This window comes from Thermobia domestica, chromosome 3, assembly GCF_964235325.1.
Source record: "Thermobia domestica chromosome 3, izTheDome1.hap1.1, whole genome shotgun sequence".
NCBI classification, from domain to species: Eukaryota; Metazoa; Arthropoda; class Insecta; order Zygentoma; family Lepismatidae; genus Thermobia; species Thermobia domestica.
Window position 1 is genome coordinate 197,481,078 of NC_137456.1, and position 25,963 is coordinate 197,507,040.

Below are 25,963 nucleotides of genomic sequence, written 5' to 3' on the forward strand. Positions count from 1 at the left end.
TAACGAAATTCATTGTTGATGCAAAGGCCGATAGATAAGAAATTTCGAAGCAGTAGGCCGAGCAGACCTGGGAGCAGCCAAAGGCTAGTTTTGTTATATAAAATTAATGATGATGTAAGTAATTGGTCATTCTGACGACTGCAGAGTGTTCCTTATACTCTGTTCTACGATATCCTTTATTATTGAGAATTAAGAAAGATGCACGTAATTAGTCATTCTTTCAACTACAAGCTGCTTTTATAATTTAAAGAACAAGTTATAGGAAATTAGAAGAAAACTTTGTCATTCCTGTAACTGTAAAGGAATTTTATATATATGTACTGTGATATGATTGCTTTCAATCTATATTTTCTTGTACTTAGAATTGTTATAAGACCAAGATATCAATTGGAAGATGGTTACAAAGAAACAAACTTAATTTAAGATTTGTTAAGTTAAGTTTGGATAACTGATATTTACCCTCTTTTACGCTCTTGGTTCAATTTAGCTGTATGTGTATGCTTTGGACATTCGAGGCAGAAATGACTAAATCGAGAACCGTTAACTACTAACAAACACAATTGGTGAAACCTAAAAATACGAGCCCTAGGAGTTATAATTTTTGCCAAATTAATTTCCTGCCATTTCGTCCGCTGCCATTTTGTCCTCCTGCCTTTATTTCCTGCCACTATGTCCCCTGCCATTTTGTCCCTTGGCCATTCTGTCCTAAATTCTACCATTATTCTTATAATTGAAGGGCTGGCCGACAGTGGGAGCTAAGCCACGGAAACTAAATTCGAAGAAATCGAAGGTAAAGTGGAGGACAAATAACTGCAGATTTTCCCCTGTGAAAGTGGTTCTTTTATGTATGTATACCAGGGGCGTCATTTCAGACTTCGCTTGAGGGGGGCAAGAGCGCCACAAACATAAGACTTTCACGTTTTATACTAGTATGTTAGTAGACAATCGATCAAAGTATATGTATTCCTCAAACTCTTGGGGGGGGGGGCAATTGCCCCCTCCTGCCCTCCCCAAATGACGCCCCTGATGTATACCACTCTATAGATATCTGTGCAACTTGTAACCTGTAATATACAATGTGAAGTGTGTTGTATTGAGTAATAAACGAATATTAGTAATGTAAAGGAAATATTTTGCAGTGATATATGACAGTTTGATTAATACACACGAAATAGGTTAGGTTAGATTTCTGGCCTAACCTAACCTAACCAAATTAAGTTAGGTTAGGTTCGGTTATGTTAGGTTAGGGTAGATTGCATTTCTAACGTAACCTAACATATCCTAACAGAACCTAACCTAATTTATTACATAACCGGAATCTGAATGTTTTGAATTACGTTTGTTTTAGTATTTTACTACCTGAAATGCTGTCATGGAGAGGATTGGTTTATGGAAAGTATTTGAACTCCGCCCCCTTAGAATTCACGTTTCAATGAAACTGTAATGTCAAAAATCTATAATGTCACCCCTTCCCCACGCTCAAAGAGGATGAAGTTGGATTTAAACGATATCGATAGGGTCACTATTCTTTTCTGTGACACCAAAAATCATGGAAACACCAATTTCGGCTGTTTTCGATTGTTTGTCGTCTCCTTCCTATCTCACCCCCGAGCTGAAAAATGATAAACTCCTGAGTTAGGCCTGGGTGCATTAAAGTACCAAAAATACTTGATACATTAAGTTGGTCGAGGAGGAGTTAGCAGTCAAACATTGTTACAATGATTTTTATTTCCTTTCTTCCCCTTAAAAAGAAAATTTTCAAAATAATGGGACAGGTTTTCCCTTAAGTTTAATGAGGAGTTTATAGCTATACCGAGTTTCATCTTTAACTTAATAGACTCGTGATATACTATATTTTAGGTGCAAATTTTGAAACCCTTCTACCCCCTTAGGATTCGCCCTTTAATCAAAGTAATGTGATAAAAAATTTAGTCAGGCCATTTCAACTCATGTAATATTAACAATTATAAAAATCGGCCCAAAGGTCTAGGATAAGTTAGCTAGCAAACATTATATTCAGTTTTATTTGTATAGATAATTAATCAATATTCATGGTATTTATTTCTTAAATCATATTTTCTCATCTGTGAATAGCAATTATTTGTATTTGGAATGACAAGGAAGTTCATAATTATGTTTTGAATCCATTTTTACGAAAAAGCGCGAAGTGTAACAAGCAGGCAAAAAAAAAAAAAAAAAAAAAAAAAAAACAGATACCTCCAAATGACGTCACAAACAGGGAGCCAATCAGAACGCTAATCGCTAACTTGGGCTACCTGTTATTTTATATACCTTGGATTCTTGTCGACATAGCACAGAATATCCACCTGTTTGCTGCATTAATCCATTCGATGAGTGAACGATGTTCCAAAATGATGCATGTAAAGTAATTAACCAGAGGCAACGGCAGATTCAAATTAATTCACTGAAAGTTTTTAACGATAAGTATGACATCTAAGAATCTTACTCATAATGTTTAGTTTAAAGGCATTTATTCCGAAGTTGGGCGTTCGCTTTCGCCAGGTTTTTTCGCTGTTATCTCCTTTCCATATGTTCTGCAATTTGTTATTAGGTTCATTAATCCGTGCTCTTCACAAACTTTTAAAAGATTTTGCTCGTTATCAACTTATTGCTTCATAAATTTTAAAACTGTTAGTTCATTGCCCTTGTACATTCGCCATGTTGATAACATAAATGCTCGTTTCTTTCCTACAATACAACTGTTCAGTTACCTTGCGCCAAGTAGTTCCCTCCGTTCGCCGTATAGTCCGATGTTTATAACCGCTTATATATAACAAATAAACATTTTTCAAGACTTATATATTATCAAGCGCACAAACGATCAAATTATCCATATCCTTCCTGTAAATTTTAAAAATTTTGCTGCAAACGGACGCCCAACTTTGGAACTTAACCCTTTTTAAACCAATCTATTGTGCACTATTATTTATTCATGCTGTTCGCTCAAGTAAATTAGACGACATTGCTCGAGCAAACGGTTCTGGCAAATTTTGACGCATTTCTTACATTTTCAGGTTAGGTTAGAGTTTTGTATTTATTTTAGCAGAGAGCTCCCTCGCGCCTTTGGCTTGGGAGACCCGGGTTCGATTCCCGGCGGGAGCTCATGTTCGGATTCCACATTACTCAGGAGGTCCACGTCTCATATAGCTCGCTGCTGAAAGGGACACTAACAAAAATGAACTGTTTAGCAGAGCATGTACAAAATTGCGAGCTCCATTCTCACCGTTCCGTTACTACTAGGAGGTTGATTTCAAAAGAGCTCAGAATAAATACAGTGAGGACGTAAGGGATAAAAACTACTGTGCATAAAATACGAACTAAATTGGAAAATGTTCAGCAGAAGGGGTTCAGAAGTGCGTAAAAAATGCAATATTTATAGGCAGGGTTGGCAAAAACCAGGTGTTTTTTGTTTAAACCCGGTTTTTTGGGTTTAAACCAGGTTTTTTTGGTTTAAATAATTTACTCTATGTATTTATATTAGATATGGACGGAAATTAGTTTGTTTCGCCTTGGTGTTATTATGCAACAACTAGTGATGGGCAGTGAAATATTCCTGGTGGGAAGGAATTTAAAAATGGGAATATTCCCGGGTTTTTTCCCTGGCCTATAAATTCCCGGGAAGGAATTTATTTCCATTTCTCTACCTTATCTTCCAAATTATAAGAACCATATGACTAATTACTTTATTTTAATATATTATCATTTACCTCTAGGTTTTAAAGAATCTTGACGTTAAAAAATTTAAAATTATTGACGGTACTTTATATAACTAATAATATGATTTTTTAAGTTCCATTTCCATTTGCACTAAAAAGTAAGGTAATTGTTTAGAATTGGGGGGCCAAAACTAGCAAAAAGTAGGATGATTTACGGAAGAAATGAGTTGATAAAGATGTTCAAGTAATCAAGAAAGTATCGAACACATTTTTTTTAGGGCAGTAGGGGATTTATACAAAACAGAAAGGTAAGTGGAAGTGATTTATGTGAGAAAAGAAAGTGAATTGTTGGTAACGAAGATAGAAAACAACGTGCCATGCGGGGCTCTAATCCGCCTTCATTCGCTAACGCTCGCTCTGCAACGCTGTCTGATTTTAATGTTGGTAACGTAATTTATCGTAAGAAACCATAAAACAACCGCATCGGAATAGAATATCGCAAAAAAGTAGGTGCAAAAGCTGGCCGCCAATGCTAAAGAACAGCCAAAATTAGCAAAGTACTAATTTACAAATGACGAAAAGGAACCATTTTGTAAAGTAATTTAGAATTATGTAGAAATAGAGATGAATTACTATTAATAAACCCTGAACCACCATTAGTAATAGACGTCGGTCTGTTTCCTCTCTCTGACTCGAATTTCTGAAGAAGAACTCGGACTTCTTTTACATGTAAATTAACGTATGGAATTTCGAAAAATAGGTAGAATAAAAGGTCGTGTATGGCAATGTTACGTGCTAAAATATAAAGATAAGTAAGTATCTTGCAAATTTTGTGAACATAAATATGTGTGCGCAAATGTTGATAAATTGGTGAGACATGTATCTTCTAGCATTTACCCAACCTATTTGGTTTATAACATTTATAAATGTAATGTGTTTATAATATCATTAATAGAGTCAAGTAGAGCAAATCCACTTACATATAAATTTAAACTGTTACTATATAATTTTTTCACACATATTTAATTGATAGAACATATTGTAAATAAATAACACATTTATGAGTACTCTCTAAACATAATAAAGTGTTAATAAAGTAACATAGTACCGTTCAGAATATACATTTTAAAGAATCCTCTGTGGACAACAGTAATCATATGCTGTGATATAAAAACTAATTCAACTTTGAAATCATAATATAGTAATAGAATGCAATTTTCTTTCTGATTGAACATAAATTCCCGGATAAATTCCCATTTTGGGAATCTTCCCGGGAATATTCCCGAAAAATATCTTCCCGGGAATTTACCCATCACTAGCAACAACAAGGTTATGCTGGAAGGGCTCACATAAGCTTAAAGCGGAATCCAAACCGCTTCTCGACTTATATCCAAGAGAAATTGTCCATTTGGACACGAAAGCGGGACTAATTGGTCATAAATGCGATTGCCGACTCCTGATAAAAATATATTGTACTGATCTTTACATAGGCGTACTTGTTAATATAATTGTTAAGAGTCATTTCAAAAGGACAAAAAGATAAACAGTTACACAAGTAGAATTATATATATATATATATATCGGGAAACTCCCGCCTTAGCCATCGGGAAAATCCTGTTATTACTTCAAATGTATTTCTTTGTAAAATTTTAGTCACCATATAATCAGTACGCTAAAACTGAGGTATTAAATTACAAATTTGGTATGTAGGTATCATTCAATAAAATTAAAACAAAGTCAAATCCAAGTTGATTTTGGAAGCTACGTAGGCAGTTAATAAATTTTGCCAATTTCTAATAATAAGAGGCAAGCTTGGCTTCTTCATAAAACGACAGGCATTCATTCAAGTAGAAATACCAAGATAATCACGGAGAAGACTTTCGCTTAAAGGGACACCTCGAATCGCTACTTGGTTTACGCTTGAAAGATGGGTTGTGGTTCGACCGAGAATTAAACACTGGACCCCTTGATTATAAGGTGAAAAGTAGATAAACATAATGCGGATGGTTTGGTATGTGGAAACGTCACCACTAAGTTCACACGATTTAATGCATTTTTCGTTTTTTGGTTTAAGCCACCTTGATTTAAACCAGCCAACCCTGTTTATAGGAGAAATGGGAGATGGAAGTGACCTAATCAAATCTAACGTAACCTAATAATAATAGAAATAAACAAAATCATATTTTCGAAAATTATGCTGGACTCTTTTACTAACATAAGCTAACGAAACCTAATGTAAACTAAACTAACCTAGTGTGAATAGAAATTACCGTAATTGTAACATTTTCAGAAGAGGGCCATTCCACGCGAAAGTGAGCCTGAACCCAAATTTTCGAAAACTGTCAAAACCAATGCATTTTTACGTATATATGAAGTAAATAGAACGAAATTTACTTTTTCATAAAGAAAAACTTATTTATACTTAGAATTCACGTAAAATTTTATGTCTGAGTTGTGAATTTGTAACATGTCAGCTGCGAGGATTTTTTTATTCTTGTAATTGGCAACATTTTACGGTATATTGTGCATGTTTGGCTGAAGTAACTTCGAGCTATTCAAGATGCTTCTTTTTGCTACAAGCTGCAGTTGAAAAAGTGTTTACAGGATAAAAATTGTTTATAATATCATTAAAGATATAAACGTCAACTTGAGTGTCGTGCCCGTGACAGAAAACTACCCAAAGTTATTGTACTGAATTAATAAATTTGTGAATGTGGTTCGTACTTAGTAGAAGTAACAATTTGCACGTGTACTTCACATTTACCAAACTTTAGACTAATGCTAACAATATATTTCGATTTATTTCAATTTGAAAACTTGTCCTGCCCGTGACAGTGGGCATGCCACTGGTGGAATAGTTTGTGTACATTGGTTATTCATGATAGAAAATGATTCCATGTGTACTAAAATAAAGTTTTCTAAGCATGAACATTATTTACTTAAATAGAGGATTATCTATTACTGTCAGTATGATGTTTTAAAGTAAAATAAGTGTCATATAAATATTATCATTAGCGTCACCTTTTTGTTCGTTTCAAGGGAGCAGTAGATGGGATTGGAGTACGTACAAAACGGCCAGTATGGAACTTTATGAAACAAAAGAAAGTAATTGTAGAATGTGCTGCTGATTTCGTAGCAGCTTTAAGCTCTTCGTTTCAAAATATATCTGTTTTACTACTATCATCAGCAGAAATTGAAAAAAAAAAAAAAAAAAAAAAAAAAAAACGTCGTTTTGAATAAAAGACGGGAAAATGCTCTTGTCAATTGAATGTCCCCAATCAAAACAGTTTTTCCTGCAATTTGACAGCGAAAATTTGGTAGTTCGTCTAATTTTAAACCAGAGCTTCATCCGTATAAAATCTTTAAATTTCTAACAGACTTTTATTCAGATTCTGAAAATGATGATTCCGAAAGACATGAAGCTATTCTGAGCGACGACTTAGGATTCCATGTTAACAAGGCTTGCGTTAGACCAGCTGTTGAAGATATAACACAAGAAACATTTCTGTTGATGGAATTTTTCTCTAGTGGACACAGAAAGAAAACATAGACATGCAACTATCGCACAAAGCCCAGTGGAAGAGGACGAAGAAGTCAAGGAAATTCGTATGGAAACCTTAAACGATTGCGGTAAAATTTTCAAGACTGATGAAGATGTGTCTTACGTGCATTTCGATCAAATAATACCTTTGATACCAGCAATGCTGTACCCCGGGGGAAGAGGGGCGAGCGGGGTGTAGGCCCCGGGCGTCAAAGTAAGGGGGCGCAAAATTCAGGAGGAAAAAATTATATATATATATATATATATATATATATATATATATATATATATATATGATGGAAGGAAAACAGTATTGAAAAGTGCTCAAAATCAAGGAAATGCAGGGTTTATTTTTGAAAATTTTCTTACGCGTCGCGCCATCCATGGTGACGCTTTCGGCTGGTCTGTCGATCTCACTCATATTTACAGGGGCGCCGTAGCGACGCGTCGTATACTCTCGCCCCGGGCGCTGATTTTCCACAGCACGGGCACTGGATACCAGCACCTGTCTTATATACTGTTAGTGTTTTGTACGAATTTCCCTACAAGGTGGGTGTAAATGGGCAAATAAAACCATTTCCTAAAGTGTAGGTGGTTAGAAATAAGTGTACGACATATTATTATTTTTATGTGATAAAAGCAAACCTCGTGACACAGTAAAGTTTAGTTTATTCATTAAATAAATATTTTTCAAATTTCTCTTATGTGAAGTTTGTTAAAAAATTTCATCATTTATACATTTCCGTTTAAATAAAAACATTTTGATCTAAGAATTCACAGAGTTTTGTAAATTCACTTGGTGTGTGGAAAGTCACTTCTCTTTTTTGTCCCCGCCCGTGACAGATGTTTAGGAATTAATATTTTCTAGTCTAAACAGAAAAAAATACTGAAAACATCAGCTAAATATACTCCTAAGTCTCTACTGCTCATATATCATACAATTAGCACAATTTATATTGTACTTTTAGAAATATACAACTTTAATGCATCAAAAATGTAGTGTAAATGTTCTGCCCGTGACGATGGAATGGCCCAAGAATAGCTGGACTCTTTCTGCTAAACATTGTCCCCAACTTGTACTAAGTGGCTACAAAAAATGCACTAATGCTATCTAACCGAGTCAAAGCAGGAGCGCAGCAGGGGTTCAAAGGGTATCGAGGTATTGCGTCCGTAGGCGCGTCATTGACGGGAATTATACGCGTAAACCGGATAGTGGAAGAGCACACTTGCACATACAGTACATTCACTATCACTCAAAATTCGTTTCAATGTACCGTGAATTAACAGTAATTGCTTTCATTCACACACTCATTCCTTCACGAGAAATGTTTCAAATCCTATTTTACCTATAATTTTCTATTTGTAGAACCGTCTGCTCTAGTGAACCCAATTGGAGGAATTGGTAAACATTGGGGATTATGTTTAGCAGAAGAGGTTCAGAAACACTTAAAGAACACAAAGTTTACAGGAGAAATGGATGATGCAAGTACTTAGGCCTAACATAATGTAACTAAATCTAACCTAAGCTAACCTGAACTAACCTAATATTAGTAGAAATTTGCGAAATTCTTTCATTTCTTGGAAAATTATGCTGGACCTCTACACTAACCTAATGCTGGACCTCTACACTAAACGTAAACTAACCTAATGTGAACAGAAATTACCAAAATTGTAACAGTTTTTTTTAGAAACAATTGCAGGACCCCTTCTGCTAAACATTAGTCCACATTGGCCCTGTGGAGAGCACTCACCCCCGAGACAAGGAGTCTTTGATACGATCCTAGACCAATTGATCTGGGCAAAGTCGTAGATGGAATTTCTTAAGGTACTAAAGTTTGTACCCACATATTTATTACACTTCTTTCTTCATATCCATTTGTTTGCCTGCCATCCGTCCCGTTTATCCTAAAACGAATAAGCATGATACGTACAAGAAAGGTTTTCCTTTAACTTCTTGGTTCTGCTTCCTCAGACTCGCGCCTTTGGTGAGTCACAAAGGTAATCATCTGGTGCCTTTCTAAGTCTTTCTTAACAAAGGACCTGCTGGTGTCAGTTTAGACTTACTGAAAAAGAACTGTAGCGTTTTGCTAGTATATACTGCATCCTGATATTTACCATGAATACTAGTGTAAAAAAATCACAACCTGTGCTAGGTGGCCACTATAAAGCACGAATGCTCTTTAAGGTTGGTCTAAAGCCATGAAATAGTGTCGTCAGAAAGAAGTACAATTTTAAGTTCGCAGGGGGCATAGCTTTCAGTTTTTACGAAACTTACAAAAGTAGATGGCAGTGTTGTCAAACCCAGTTTGGAAGATGGGACAAGACTTTTGAGTTAAAGTTTACCTCTCCTTCTTTATTTTTTATTCCTCGCGAAGGATGGGGCAGAGGGTGTGGGATGTCGTTTGTCTGCGACCTTCGTAGGAATTTTCTTTTTCGATACTTCCATCCCTCTAAGTAACCTGACACCACTGACTAGTAATCTGCAGCTTGTACGGAAGAGGAGTTTGAAGCTAATCGTTCCATTCCTTGTAAAGAACGCTGAATAGCGAAAATGCCGATTGCTGAGAACACTTTTTTTGCAGTATATTGCTTGTCTTTGTTCACGTGATACTGGAATTGCAATTAAATACATTTGCTCAGCACAGATTTAATCAAAGATATCATAAATGACAACTCAAATTGAACAAAGAACCTCCAGTAGCTTACACACAACGTTATAAAGAGGAGTTAAAGCACCCAAGTTCATATCGTATACCATTGATCTGTACAATATATTAACGGGTAAAGTACAAAAATTTGAATTCTTTATCCAGCATAGGAGTTTTGAAATGCTTTACTTAGTTTTAAAACTTCATGTACTGTCGGTGTGGAGTCATAACGCTATTCAGAGATAAAGACAACATAAGAAAGAGAGAGAAAAATGGAAAAAAGTTTTAACAAGATTAGCAAGAGAATAGTGTTGTATTTACGAAGATACAATAGTTATTATCAAATATTTGGAATTAATGAAAGAAGTGGCTAAATTGTTAGTCCATTTTAGAGTGTATGTTATTTACGAAATATCAGTATATAAATTATAGCAAATCACTTCGTAAATAAATATTTCATTAGATTCCCCACAATATTATAAATACATAAGTTATTTCCCATGGAAAGGAGTAGTATACATTTTTGGGGTGAGTTTTCTTCTGACATAGTTTTCCGAAAACGTCTATTATGATTTCTTTCATATTTCGTAAGTAATATTCCAGTATTAACTACAGCATGTCCTGATTTAATTTTAAAAATCTGTTTGGGTTTGAAGTTTTTTGTTTTTCGTTCCTATGCAACAATGCAACTTAGAAATTATAAAGGACGGAACCAACTATTAATCCCGAACCACAAACGAGACTTGAGTGCTGCGTAATTGGCTAGTGCATAGATCAACATGAAAGAGCGATCCTGACATTGTATTCCATTACCCAACATAATCTCACATCCAGGAAATATAAGGGGAACGAGACCCGTACTTTTTATTGGGTTCTTTTTTGGATGAAGAAAACAAGTATAGTGAGATTTCTTGCTAAGTTTATTGTTATATATAAAAATTGTACTCTTACATATTAGAGAGTATATTTTTATGTATGAACTCCCTTTCTATGCATTATAAGATGCAGAAAAAAATGAAATGTGTAAATTCGATTTTTTTTTTTTTTTTTTTTGTTTGTTAAGAAAGCATGTAACGTAAATACATGCAATGAAGCAATAGCGGTGGGCGTCAGTGTTGTATTTATGGAGAAAAGAGCTGTTACAGTGTATCCATTTCTTTTTTCAAGGTAGTAATTTAGATACTATATGCCTAATCTATGTAAACACACAATAGTCCATAATCTATTGTCTATATGCGTAGCGTAAGCGTCTTCGGCGCAGGAGACCCGAATTTGATTCCCGGTGGGAGCTCAGGAGGTTTGGATTCCACGTAAGCCGTAGATTAATGCCCCTTACTATAACCAATAAAAAAAAAAAAAAAAAAAAAACTATAGGAGCATATCAACTGAAGAGTGAAGCATCGGTATACAACCATACGATTCACCTAGTTGCGTAAAATGAAGTAATTTTTCATTTTACTCGCAATTTTGAATATATGTATGCACAGAATGATAAAGTTGTTGCACGACTGTATAAAAATAAAACAATCAAAAACAATATATCGGTATTTTGATATGTGTATGGAGCCTCTGATCTTTTAAATTTAAATTCAAAACCAAAATCAATCCTTTGTTATTGAGTTTTGAAAAAAAAATAGTTCGTTTCGAAACAATTCAATATGTATTTACAAAATGAGGTTGGCCAACTTCACACTGATCCTTTTAGACTTCCAAACTATGCTGTGCATAAGGGGCGCTGTCCGTCTCTTGACAAGTATAGCAGCAGAAACGGCAAGAGATATCGTGATGCGAATTTTTGCAATCGATTCAGAATACCAAGGATAGTTGCCATCTCCTCCGTTAACTCTCTATTCAAACCGGAAGTGGTTAAAATTGGACACTTTCCGTTTCAACGTTTATCGTCATAGAACAAAAACGGTAACATATATCGAAAAGCGGTTTATTGAAAACGATTTATCGTTTCAAGAGTAAGTTCCACTTGCTTCGTTAACTCTATTTTAGTATTGGAAGTGATTCAAATTAGCTATTTCCGGTTTCAACTTTTTCACCATAGAATGAAAACGGTAACAGATAGAAAGAAACGGTTTTTACAAACGATTCAGCATCTCAAGATAACATAATACGACTATCCACATCATAATATGACTATCCACAACGCTACCAAAACAAGAAGTGGTTCAAATTTACTATTACTTTCGGTTTCATTGTTTATGACCATTAACTTATGTCGGTAACAGATAGCCAAAAGCTTATTTTTTTAAACGATTGAGCGTCTCAAAACGACATGTTATGACTATCCACAAACTGTACCGAAACCGAAATTGACTAAAATATACTATTACTTCCGGTTTCAATACTGATTTCCGTAAAGCGAAAACTGTAAATGATATCAAGATGTGGTTTTTGGAATTGATTCAGTGTCCCAAAACTAGGTTTGTTCTCCGTCCTTAGACCTCTATTCAATCCGAAAGTGGTTGAAATAAACGAATTTTAGTTTCAACCTTTATCGCCATAAAATAAAAACAATAAGTGACAGCGACTAATGGCTTTTTGATATGAATTCAGCGTCCGAGTAACAGGTTCTACCTTTGATCTTATTACTCTATTGCAACAAGTACTTATAGATACACTACTTCATGTTTGAGTATTGAATTCACATAGTTTGGAAGTCTTAGTTCCACACTGTGAAACGATATTCACTTATTTTCAAAATTTCGATTCAAGGCCCAAGTCTATCTTTATATATATATATATACCGATATAATGTGTGTGTGTGTGTGTGTCTGTATAAATTATCTCTATATATATGTGTTATGTAAAAATTTATTTTTATATTTTTCAAACAAACGATGGGTTTAGATTTTGAATTCGCCGAGTCGAGACAGCATTTTCTTGATACAAGTAGAGACAGACTTAAATTTCGACTCGTCTTGTCTTGTGCGCGTCCCTAGTTTTGAATCAAATTTTGAAAATTGAGGATAGGGTGAAGTATGAGCTTTATTTTTTAAATATTTCGTTTTTGTTTGTTAAATAAATTATTATTTCTTCAAAAGAATCAATCACAAATATAATACAAATGATTGATTTTGGCTTTGAATCGAAATTTAGAAGGGGACAATTTCACACATATGCATCTGACGTATTTCTAATTGTTTTGATTGCTTTAACATATTTTAATGTGTTATAAAATTTGCTAGGGATGCGCACGAGACAAGATTTCTGGCTATCTCGTCTCGAAAATGTGCTGTAAAAGTGATGTCTCGACTCGAAAAATATATATTTTTCTATTGGAAGAGCCGTGTCTCGACTCGAATTTTGTCAGGAAAATCTTGTCTCGGCTCGTCTCGTGCGCATCCCTAAAATTTGCACTGCCTATTGATTTTTGTCAATCATCAACCGTTGCCAAACTACTTCTTTAACTACCGAAGGTTAGTTTCGACAATGCTGTATAATATGGCCAGTTTCTACAATGCTGTTGTATAATCGTTATTTCAAAATGATGAATCAACATACTTGAAGCAGCATATGATATGAAGAAGTGCCATAATTTTACTAAGGTCGGGAACATATAACGCACCCTAATATTTCAGAATTGAAGTGGTAACAAAATGTTCGGCTTATATTACGGCCAATACGGTATTTGGTTTATCATAATGCGAACTTGAGTTGTATATGATGAAAAAGCAAAGATCAGGTAAAGAACATTACTTGTTTTCCATGTTTAATAACAAAGTTAATTATTGACAGCACACAAATTCGATTATCGTGTGTTCAGAAACCACAATAATTCTGTGGTAGAAATTCTACTTTGAAGACCAAGCCAAATCACGAGTTTGATACTAGACAGTGTATTTAAGCATCGTTTGTTTGGAGAATGCGAGAACGAGTCTATATGAGACGTGTCGCTACATGCTTATCTGCATCCTAACTAGAGCTGTGCGATATTTCGATATATTGATCCATCCATAAGATATTTTCGAATATCTAAACATCAGTACCGAAACATTTACGAATTGATGATTTCGGTATTTGATATTTTCAATATTCAATGGTTTCGATTTTTTGATATTTCAATATCTTTCCGTATTTCTGTTTTCCGTTTTTCTTATAACATGTTTGATGTTGCGATATAGATAGTCTACTACTGATGGAATAGGTCACGGACTTAGTGAAACATGGCTCGAAAGACACACTGCAATCAGACCCAGAAAGACCCATGACTAAGAAATCATGACCCATCATCCGGAGTGACCCGATGATTCGATAGAACCCAAAGATGAAACGTCGTCATATTCATGAGAAGTGTGTGTGAGGCTACTAATGCAGTTCTAATAAACCTGATTCTCTCCTCTCTCATCGCCTTTTCAGTAAATATAATTTTATTTTTCGCTTGTTTGCTTCTTTGTGTCAAGTATTGCACTGAAAGATGACTACAATGTTTATAAGGGTACCAACATTCAAAATCGCAAAGAAAATATAAGTCACATGTTTCTCTTATGAGAGATCGTTAATGTTTAATCGACCTGTAAAGCTTCTTGTTTAGAACATAAAAAATACCGCTGAGGTTAACCAGCTTTTATTAATTCTTTTTTGTATAGGCCATAATCAAAAACCGCATGCTTGAAGACGAATAAACATAAAATTATATTTGAAATATTAAAAACGTGGTATCTTGATTAAGAAATGTCACATCAAGAATTGGGCAAATGAATGTTCGAGCTCAAGCAGTGAACAATATTAATCAAGTATAAAATAAAATTTTGCAGTAATTCTGTAGAGCTATTTCGGTTGCTTCTCAGTCACCAGGTGTATCTGAGTTTCCGGATATGATTGGGTCTCCGGGTTCGTTCAGTCACCGAATCAGACTAAGTCTGAGAAGCGAGACCCAGACCCGGATGACTCAGACAAAAGTCGAGACCCAAGTGGCCCATGTCCCATTCGATCACTGCTATATGCCTAATCGAATAGTCCGATTTCTCAGTAATGCTTTAATTCAACAACACTTTTGGTTGCTTTCTGGATAATTTTTCCTTTACAGTAACGATAAGAGAAGAAAACATGGTGACTGTAATGGAAGTGAATGATTATGATAGAATTGGCGGAATGAGAATGTTTTAGGAAATGGAAAAGCCCCGAGAAAACTACGGCGCTAGTGTTGTCCACCACAAATTTACGTTGGCGGGATCAAGCCAGGGATGCCTCACACTAGAGGTGAGCGCTCTATCAGTGACCCATCGTATCATCCTCCAAGCGACAAAGATTGAATTGAAATTAGAAGTACTTATCTTACTAAAATTTTACGATCTCAGTCTCTAAGCGTCTATATAGTTTGGAAATGTGGTGGACAAACACTGTGCTCGTGGGTTTTCTCTTGGTTCTCTCGTTTTCTCCCACTTTCTTCATTCCACCATTTCATTCATTTCTCATAATCACCATCTCCTTTAGCCTAACCGGCATAGGCGTGGGACGTAAAACTCAAAGATTTCATTTCATATTTGGGAAAGTACAAATTCTTATACGAACAATACTCGAACAAAGAAAAGGCTTGGCAATTCAAAAGTGGAGAAGAGTAAAACATTTATTTTAGTTTGTCTTTTGATAGTAAGTGCACAAATTTGACATGTGTCCTCAAACGAGTACATACAGCGCACAAAGGGACTAGAATAAAAAGAGACGATTAAAAAAGAAGTTGATGAGGCTAAGTACACTTCAAGAAATGAATGCATTTCATTCATTGTCAATTGCGAGTAATCTTGAGAAGATTAATAAATTAACTGATAACGCTTTTGAATACAAATAATCGTGTTTATGGAAATTTCACAAATATAATTAATAACTTTTTTTTTATTAAAGGTAACAAGCAAGTGTAAACAATCCTTGCTTTAGTTTTATTTAGTTATTCAAATATTTTTATATAATTTCATAAGATTAGTATAGCGATGTAAAGACAAAATAACTCGAAGGTTTATGCTGTCACCGGTGAGCTATTATAATACCGAGAATAACAAAAACATTTTGCATAAATTAAGTTTGTTCACAACAATGGTTGGTTTACAAACTTACAACAATAGAAAGAATAAATTGTTCTAAAATTTTCATTTAAAAACTCATAGATCACTTGATCCTGTACTAAATGACAGAATTTCAGACCTAGAACAAGCGATGACGGGAGAGGCATCCAATTCCTCTACAACAATTAAAAGCTTACAACAATGGAAAGAACAAAATATCGAAAAATAATTACCTTATGAATTATACACTAGCTACATCACGGTATACCAAATGCCGAAATTTCAGAATTTTAGAGTAAAAGATAACGGGAAAAGTATTGGGTTCCTTCAACAATCAAAAGCTTAGAACAATGGAAAGAACAAAATGCTGTGAAAATTTCGCCTTGAAGTTCATATGTTACTTCATTCTGTACTCAGTGGCTGAATTTCATTGTCCTTGTGCAAACGATAACGGGAAAGGGATCAGATTTCTCCACAACAATTAAAAGGTTACAACAATGGAAACGAAAATACATAATAAAATTTTCGCCTTAATATTCATACATTACTACATTCTTTGATAAACACCAGAATTTTAAAGTCCTAGAACAAGCAGTAACGCAAGAAGCATTGGATTCCTCTCCAACAATTAAAAGCTTACAACAATGGAAAGAACAAAAGTTTTAAAAAAATGTCAACTTGTGATTCATACATTACATCACGCTATACTAAATGTCAGAATTTCAGTGTCCTAGAAGAAACGATAACGGGAGAGGCATAGGATTTCTCTGCAACAATTAAAAGCTTGCAACAATGGAAAGAACAAAATTTCGAAAAATTGTCACCTTGGAACCTATAGATTACATCATACTTTACTAAATACCAGAATTCCAGAGTCCTAGAACAAATGGTAAGGGGAGAGGCATTGAATTCCTCTGCAACAATTAGTTGAATTCAACAATGAACGAGTCAGCAATTCGAAAATCTGCACGGAACAATTGCTGCGTATAGCCATTATCTTCAAACAGACTGACAGTGAAGAACATAGTTCAATATTTGTAAAAGTTTTTAGTCATTTTTCGTGAATATTAATTTACATTGAAAAGATAGGGCGATAGCAATCTACCTCTTATCACAAAAACAAACTTTTTGTGGCTTTAGACCATCCTTAACAGAGTTAGGTAGAGCGAAGCTGGTGCATCCTTGCGGTGTGTATGTATGTCTTTCTAACTTAATTTGAACATATCCGCCGCTCCACAAAATATATTAACGTCTATTCCTTGGCACCATACGTTGCTATAAAACGGAAAATCGATATGTCATACGGAACTGCCATCTTTCAATGCGAAGAACGACTTGCCTCATTACACTCTTAATATCGGACGTCAGCATGCCTTCACTTAAAATAGTACCAACAAAACACAGTTTTTAACGTTTTAAATAACATTAAACTTGTTTAGTTTGTATGAATTTCTTGAAAAATCTGATTTACAATTTCTTCCCTGTAAACTTTACGTGTTTTTCATATTTCTGGACATCCCGTCCTATACTTCCTATACGATGGTCGGATGATAGAGATATCTATCATTCGGTAGCAGGTAATCTTGAATTCAGTACAAAATGGATCATTGGCCGGTACAGCAGCGTGTTTTTGTGTGTGTGGAAGAATTGATAAAGCATAAGTCAATAGTATTCATGCAGCGAGCATTCAGACGTACATTTGGTGACCAGAAGGAAGAGGAGAAGTACCATCAGGAAAAACGATATGTAGGCGTAGGTGGGTTATACAGTGGCGCACAAGTGGTGATGTATATGATAAAACACACCCACATAAGAAAACAGTCCGAACACCCGTAATCATCACACGCTTACGGGAGACAGTTCTGGCAAGTCTCAAACGTTCAGCGCGGCGGCATTCCCTCACATTGAATCTTCCTCAGAGCACTGTTGGACGAATTTTGCGAAATGATCTCAAGTGTCACCTATACGAAATGAGAGTAGTGCAGGTAAATGAGGGGGTAAATGAAGGGGTACGAGTGCAGCCAAGCCGTACTGGAATTAACAAGAACATTCTTGGTTCATTTCTCATGACAGATGAAGCGAACTTTTTTCTCGAAGGGTATGTTGATAAACAGAACTTTAGATATTGTACGCCTAAAAGTCCAAGTCAGTTACATGAAAACCCCTCCACAGTAAAAATTAAAATAAAATAAAATAAAAATAAAAATCTGTAGTATGGGATTTACGGTTGTTGTAGTCTATACGTTTTCGAGGATTACAGGGAGCAACGTGTTACTCTGACAGGAGACAAATACACACACATGTTCACAAATTTCCTGTTCCCACAGCTAGGACCATGTTCCCTGGAAAAGTGATTTCCAGATTGGGAACGTTCCATAGTCGCTGAGATCCCCGGACTTGACCGCCTCTGTCTATTTCTTGTGGGGCATTTAAAAGGTAGAGTGTATAGAGTTCGACGACAGACACCAGAGGAGCTGAAGCACAGGATTCGGGAAGAAATTTTTGCCGTCACTCCAGATCTCTTACACCGAGTCATGGGCAGTTTCTGTGAACGACTGACCAACTGCATTGAGAATAGTGGAGGACACTCAGATGAGGTTGTTTTTAAAAAATGACAGCTCAATTAAAAATCCAAGTGAGTATTGTAATTATGAAATGTAATTACAATCATTTATCTGTGAAAGTATTTTTATTTTTTATTTTTTGTGAAACATGAAATAGAGAACCGAACCTGGATCACACACTATTATATTTAATCCAAGGAAAAGACCGCTTGAGGGTCGTTCATAGCGAAAAAGGCATGTTAGCAGGGCCGGATTTAGGGGGGGAGGTGCAAAGGTGCACGTGAACTCCCCCTTCGTTGTAAATATACACTACGTGAAATGAGAACCTAGCGGTGAAAATAGCAACACTTTTCGAAAATTTCTGCTATTATATTTCCGTTTGGGGCTTAAAGAAAGCCAAGTTTTGCAAAATCAACAGTTTTTAGGGCAATTCCTCATTCACATCACAGTTGCCTAAAGACATTTAAAAAATTGAAATTTAATTCAAATGTACTGGTAGTTACTGGTGCACCCCCCGTCAGAAAATACTGGGCCAGCCCTGCATGTTAACAATGTTGGGTATGTGCATATAGGAAAATTTGTTTTCGTTTATGTCCTAATGTAATTTCCTTTGGTTGAAAGTAATGCTGCTGTTTGTGCCTGTGTAAGAATAACACTTGGTTTACGCGCCATTTTGAGACTCCAAAGACCTGAGGCAGTGATATTGATGTGAATGTGTAGTATAAGAATTACGCTGTTACGACGTAATTTTACGAACATTTTTCGTTTTTTGGTTGAAACTTTTTTTTTTAAAGCAGCTTGTTTAAACTAACATTTAAACCAGCTAACCTTGATATATATGTGGCTGGTAATATCCAGGACTGACGTCACAGCACGAAACCAATCACTCGCCCAAGAGAAGCGCTGTTGGTATCCGGAAGGTAGTACATCAGCACAAGATCCCTGAAGCGCGCGCCAGTTGGAAGCAAGAGCTTGGCTGGGGACGACGCGTGGAAACATATCTGGTGGAATGTTGTTGTCGAAGTGGTAAAGTGATGTTGTGGAAGTGCAGAAATGGAGCAAAGGGTGAACATCAAATTCTACTTGAAAGTGGGCAAAATTGCGACAATGTTGAAGCAAGTGTATGATGAGTAAGCATTATCCTGTTTTCCGCACATTTGAATGGTATGGACGTTTTCGGGACGGGCGCGAAAATGTTGAAGATGACGCCCACACCGGAAGGCCGATTTCCGTGCGTACGCCTGAAACAATTGAGAAAGTTCGCGAGCTTGTAACATCGGATCGGCGACTGAGTATTCGAATACTGGCCAGTAAACTGAACATCGACAAAGAAATGGTTCGCCATTCTGACGCAAGACCTAGGGAACGCAGTGTGTGTTCCAGATTTGTTCCGCACTGTTTATCGGACGAACAAAACCAACTCAGAATGGACGCATGTGGTGAACTCATCGACAACGCTGACGCTGACCCTGCTTTCCTGGATTCGACAAATCTTGGTGCTACAGTACGACCCTGAAACCAAAAGACAGAGCGCAGAATGGCGGTCTCCCAGCTCCCCTAAACAGAAAAAGTTTCGATTTCAAAAATCAAAGACCAAAGTCATGTTAATCGCTTTCTTCGATAGTGAAGAACTTATTCATCATGAATTTGTTCCGCTTGGCGCGAGTGTTGCAGGACAGTATTACGCAGAAGTCCTTGCCCGACTCTGACAAAGAATTCGCAGAGTACGTCCCCGTTTTCGACAGAATGGGAGTTAGTTTTTGTTGCACGACAACGCCCGCCCCCACATTACAGTGCCAGTGAAGCGGTTTCTGGCCAAGCATGAGGTCGTGGAGCTACATCATCCACCGTACTCTCCTGCCTTGGCCCTCGCACTTTTTTTTTTTGTTCCCACAATTTAAAACTGGTGAAAGGAACACGGTTTGTGGATGTTGAAGACATCAAGAAGCACATGACGTCGACTTTGAAAGAGGACTTTAAAAATTGTTCCGCAACTTATACAGCGAAGCACAGAAGTGTATTGTGACAGGTGGGAATTGTTTCGAAACATATTAAAAGGGTACGTTTTTCACATCATCTGTTCTAGTGTTATTAGAGCAGTCCTGGAAAGTAATAGCCACACCTTGTATATACAGGGTGTCCCATAAGTCCGGTTACATAGGCCATCTCCATAACTATTGAAGATACGAAAAAATGATAAGAGATCAATGTTGTTGGAAAGAATGTGTGTTCAATCTAAAATGTTGGAATTTTCGGAATTGGACCAACAGTTTGGGCTCTACACCGGTACAGGGTCCAATGGTAGAGAAAAATGCAACGTTGCCACGTCTTTGTTACACAACAATGAAAGTAAGTGCGTGTAGTATGAAGTATCCTGGACCAAGGAGAATAGAAGGGACGGCCACAGTGAAGGATATGAAGAAGGATCACACGCAACGTCAATGCAAGGCAGTGGTGTCGCCATCAGAAGGGGAGGGGACAGGAATGAAAAAGAAATTGAATTGAATTTATCACGGCAAACTGGTATTAATTGCTTAGTGATGTCAACGAGACGAGATAAAGTACAATTCAATAAAATTAGAAAGTCTAAGTGCCAAAACTCAAAAAACAGAGAAAAGTCAGGAACCATGAGTTACCGCAATAGAAGTTTAACGGGTATTGCGACTATGTGAATGCTTTGAAACATAAGCAACAACTTTTAAACTCTAAACTCCTTACTAATGTATTCTGGGTGGTATTAAAACAACTTTGAACGATACAATCCAGTTCTACTTATTGCAGCAATTAGATCTCGTCTCATTATTCAATTATTATCTCGTCTAGAAACAGAAGCGCCAGTATCGTCACGTTTCAGACGAGTTCAAACGAGATAGATTAATTATCTCGTACGCAGCCGGTGATATAGAAGTACCGTGCCTGCCTGCCACATGGCACTTGGGTAGGCCAAACGTAGGCACGAACCCTACTTCGAAGGGACATCCTTGCTAAGGTTTCTCCTGGTTGTCCTCAGTCCACCACGAGTGTATGCCGGGATGGTCCCTTCTCTCAAACCAGAACCGCTTCCTTTCCTAGTCCTACACTTATCTAAAGAGTGGATATGATATTTGAGTAGAGGCTTGATCTGTCCTTGTCATTTCCTTGAATAAATAAATAAATAAAGTTTCTCGGCTTGTGAGCATCATTATTCATTTGCATGTCTCGTCTCGGATCGTAAACTTGTCTCATCTCATTTCGTTGAATGATTGTCTAGTGTTGTGTATGAGTTTACGAAACCAGACGAGACACGAGAATGTTCTGGTCTCGTGAGCATTACTGCTTATGTCATTGCAAAAGGATTAAGAAAATGTAGAAGCCAGCTATTTGAGATGTACCATCCTAGCATTCGTCTGATGGGGGACAGTCAGAGGTAAAGTGAGGGGGAACGCAGACGGACGTAGTTACCCAACTTCCAAAAAGTATCTATGGCGGCCCCCTACTTTCTAAAAAGTTACAATGGGCAAAGATAGACACGGGGACGGCGTGACGTCAATCGTCCCCCTGCCTTTTCAGATCCACTTTTACCCCTAGCGTCAAAGGTATACGATCTTTGTTCCTTTGTCAAATGAACGATATAAAGAGAATGCAAGTCATGCAAAGGGGCATCAGTGCTCGTCATCTACAGGGTTTGTCCGGGAAGTAATAGGACTGATTTTATTCCGCCATGACTGTATTTCAGAGCGTGCGCGCACCGACTGGATCCGGTAGAGGTCGTTCCTAGCTAACGAACGAGCGGCTGGTCAGTTGTCTCCGAGCACACGGAGAGTCAGGACAGGCTTTTTCGCGCGACGTGTTTCTGTGAGTGGTGCAAGCCGAAAATGCAGCGTTCGTTAGAGCAGAGGTACGCGATTAAATTCTGTGTTAAACTCGGTAAATCTGCAACAGAGACGTTTGATATGATCAAGCAGGCTTACCCAGATGATGCTTTAGCAAGAAGTGGTGTGTTTCGGTGGCACAAGGCATTTTCGGAGGGCCGGGAAGAGGTCGCCGATGAAGACCGTGCTGGAAGACCTTCCACTTCGACAAACACCGACAATGTGACTCGTGTGCGCGAAGTTTTGAACTCAGACCGTCGACTAAGTATTCGTTTAATTGCCCAGATGTTAAATTTACCAAAAACTGTGGTTCATGAAATTGTGACGGAGCATTTGAACATGCGCAAGGTGTGCGCGAAGATTGTCCCAAAAGTGCTCACTGACGACCAGAAATTGCGGCGAGTGGAATTGTGCCAAGAAAATTTGAACATGTGTGAAAATGACCCCAATTTTTGAATAACGTAATCACAGGTGACGAATCATGGATCTTTGAGTATGATTCCGAGACAAAGAGGCAATCTTCCGAGTGGCACACGCTGGCGTCTCCTCGCCCAAAAAAGGGAAGAATGAGCAAATCCAAAGTGAAAACGATGCTCATTGTCTTTTTTGACATCATAGGCATCGTCCACCATGAATTTGTTCCTCCTGGACAAACCGTCAACGCCAAGTTTTACGTGGAAGTGCTCAAGAGACTCAAACGAAGGGTCAATCGGGTCCGACCAGACATCGGAGCCGACTGGAAGCTGCACCACGACAACGCCCCGGCTCATACTGCCTTTCTTGTGAACAGCTACCTGGCCAAGGCCGGCATCCCAACGCTTCCGCAGCCGCCCTACAGCCCAGATGTGGCCCCCCGGACTTCTTTTTGTTTCCTCGCCTGAAACACCCGATAAAAGGCAAGCATTTTGAGATGACTGAGGGGATCCAAGCAGCTTGCACCGCGGCTCTCAAGGCTATTCCGGAGAATGACTTCCGTGCTTCGAAATCGCGCTGGCAGCGCTGCATCGACACAGAAGGAGCCTATTTTGAAAGTTTTTAAAGATTGTAACGATTGGCTCAATAATTTTTTTTAAATCGACTCAGTCCTATTACTTTCCGGACAAACCCTGTACTTGTTGAATAAATGAAAGAACATAAAAAGGGTACTGGATCAAAAACAGTGTTACGAAATTCAATAGGAAGTTGAATTCACTTCAGTTTCGCCATTCACGAGATCGCTTAAGAATGAACCATGACCGCATGAATAGCCTCTATCAATATCATACCGACTGAGCTACGGCGAATTATATAGGAACTTTGAAATAGTCAGAATGAAATAAATTAAGAAAGGAAAAGAAAATGCCTGAATTGGGACTCAGTAGTAACTGTTCAAATGTGCATTATTTGATGTGAAATTCCGTTGAAAGTAGACAGAAGCAGGAGGGGAAGAAACCGTCAAATATTGCAGAAAGCGCCGCCAAGCGATTTTCTTAAATGAGCATAGTGCCATGAAACGCCTATTTTGCCCAAATGGCAGTGTCTCGTGTAATCAAACACGAGCAACATGCCACTCGTCTTTCACTTACCGTTTAGTTTTGTTTGTACCAATGTGTGCTGAACTATGTCTTGTATGTGTTCAAGTGGTGTGTTGAAATTGGCAGCCGTACGTCTCGGTGTATATGAAGAATGCATGCAGGCTATGTATTTACCTGCAAACAAAGCGGAAATGGTCCTTCTTCACGCATCCAGTTTGAGTATACGTGCAGCTGCGAAACAGCATCATCACCGCCAACCAAAGCTCCCATTGGCTCTATAGAATGATGGGTAAGTTATTGACACGCTTCAGTGATACTGGCAGTGTCTTGGACTGACCTCGTTCTGGCAGACCGCGATCCGTAACCGATGACGCCACAATCGTTGACATTCTGGCTAAAGTTATGTGCAGTCCAAAACGATCGGTACGAAAGGTGGCCCAAGACACTAGTACTAGCCGAATGTTTCTCCAAAGAATTCTGGACAAGCATCATTTTCATCCCTTCAAGGTACATTTCGCGCAGGAGTTGCATAGAGATGATGCTGTCCGACGACGTGAATTATCTGAATGGTCTACACGCACACAACACGATCACAAAAAATTTTAACCCTTCCAAGCCTATACATATATAAATGTATACACTTCGTGAAACAAAACAAACAGATGTTTATACAAACAAGAGATATTCATGCATACAACACGCGGCAATTAAACGACATTTACGTAGTACAACAAAATTACTCCAAGTACCAAAAAAAATGTTTATTTAAATTGTACGAGACTTTATAATATGTTACCATCACATTATAAAGAGGTAAATTTTAATACTCAAAACAAAATTCGTACTCTGTTACTTTCTAAAGCATATTATTCAGTTCAGGAATTTGCAAATGATAACGATGTATGAATATGATGTAATTATGTAATAAATTTAACATGTGATGTTTATTATAATTTTGTACTTCAAATGGTGTAATAAGCTGTAATTTCAATTTGATTTATATGCATGACAACTGTAGAACTTATAGGAGATACTCTCCATATTGTAAGTCAAAACAGGCTAAATAAATAAATAAATAAATAAATAAAACAAACAATCCAACCTTGCGGCTGATATCATGTTTCCCGACGAGGCCACATTTCATCTTAATGGAACTGTTAACAAACATAACTACGTTTATTGTGCAGACAGCAACACTTATGTTGCCGAAATTTCCCGTAATCAAGTTGACCCTCGTATAAATGTGTGGCGAGCAAATCATGGTAATGTTCTGGTAGATCCTGTGTTCCTAGAGGGGAGTATAACAGGCGAAACCTATCAAAATCTACTACGAACAATACTAGAACCTTATTTGGACAATTTGCCTCTCACAAACTGCCAACACGATGGTGCGCCACTGCCCTTCAATGTCAATGTTCGACAGCAGTTGGATACAGCAGTTTGTGGAAATCGGATTGGGCATCGAGGGCCACAGAGATCGCCTGATTTAACTACTTGATTTTTATTTGTGGAGCCAGTTAAAATCTGTTGTTTACAAGAATCACCCCCTTAAAATTTCTCCTCTATAACACAATATTCTCGAGGCCTGCGCTACTATTACCACTGACACTGCAACGGGTTAGGGCCAGTTAGTTATATTGTATGGCAATTTGTACTCAACAAGACGGACATCACTTCGAACATCTACGCTGAGCACGGCTGCATCATTGTTTTACCTGTTTCAGGATCTTCCAACAGGTATGCGGCTTGAAGTGAATGGGTTAGGTTAGGTGCGGTATCCGTTGTGTAAGTGTCGTAGTCCTTTCTCGTCATCAAGAACAAGGAATAAGGATGGTATGTCATTGTCACCCATCAGACGAATGCTGGGATAGTACATCTCAAATAGCGGGTTTCTACATTTTTAATCCTTTTTCAATGACATTGGCGGCTTCATTAGCCCCAGAGATAGAAGACACATTTAAAGGAGATTGTGAGCGTGGTCGGCTATGAGAAATGAACTCAGGAACATTGGGATTGTGTGTGGAAGCACTGTTAGGCAATTGATTTTTCCCAAAACCTATGCTACCGATATCGTAATTGACATGCAAATTCAGTTATTTCTTTGGCTGTATCTATCAAACAAACATAACCCTCATTTTCTAACCGGCCAAGTAGAGG

The 25,963-nt window shown here is 37.3% G+C and overlaps 1 protein-coding gene across 4 annotated transcripts in view; it reads left to right on the top strand.

Annotated features, from left to right (window-relative positions):
* The first annotated feature begins 2,257 nt into the window (after positions 1 to 2,257).
* Positions 2,258 to 25,963, top strand: part of Vsp37A (Vacuolar protein sorting 37A) — a 360,401-nt gene continuing 336,695 nt past the window's right edge. Inside the window, exon 1 of one of the 4 annotated variants that reach the window (XM_081752085.1) lies at positions 2,258 to 2,445. In XM_081752085.1, the coding sequence (XP_081608211.1) occupies positions 2,363 to 2,445 (83 nt within the window). In that variant the 5' untranslated portion in view covers positions 2,258 to 2,362. The remainder of the gene's footprint in view (positions 2,446 to 25,963) is intronic. The other 3 variants (XM_081752084.1, XM_081752086.1, XM_081752087.1) reach the window with 3 other exon arrangements.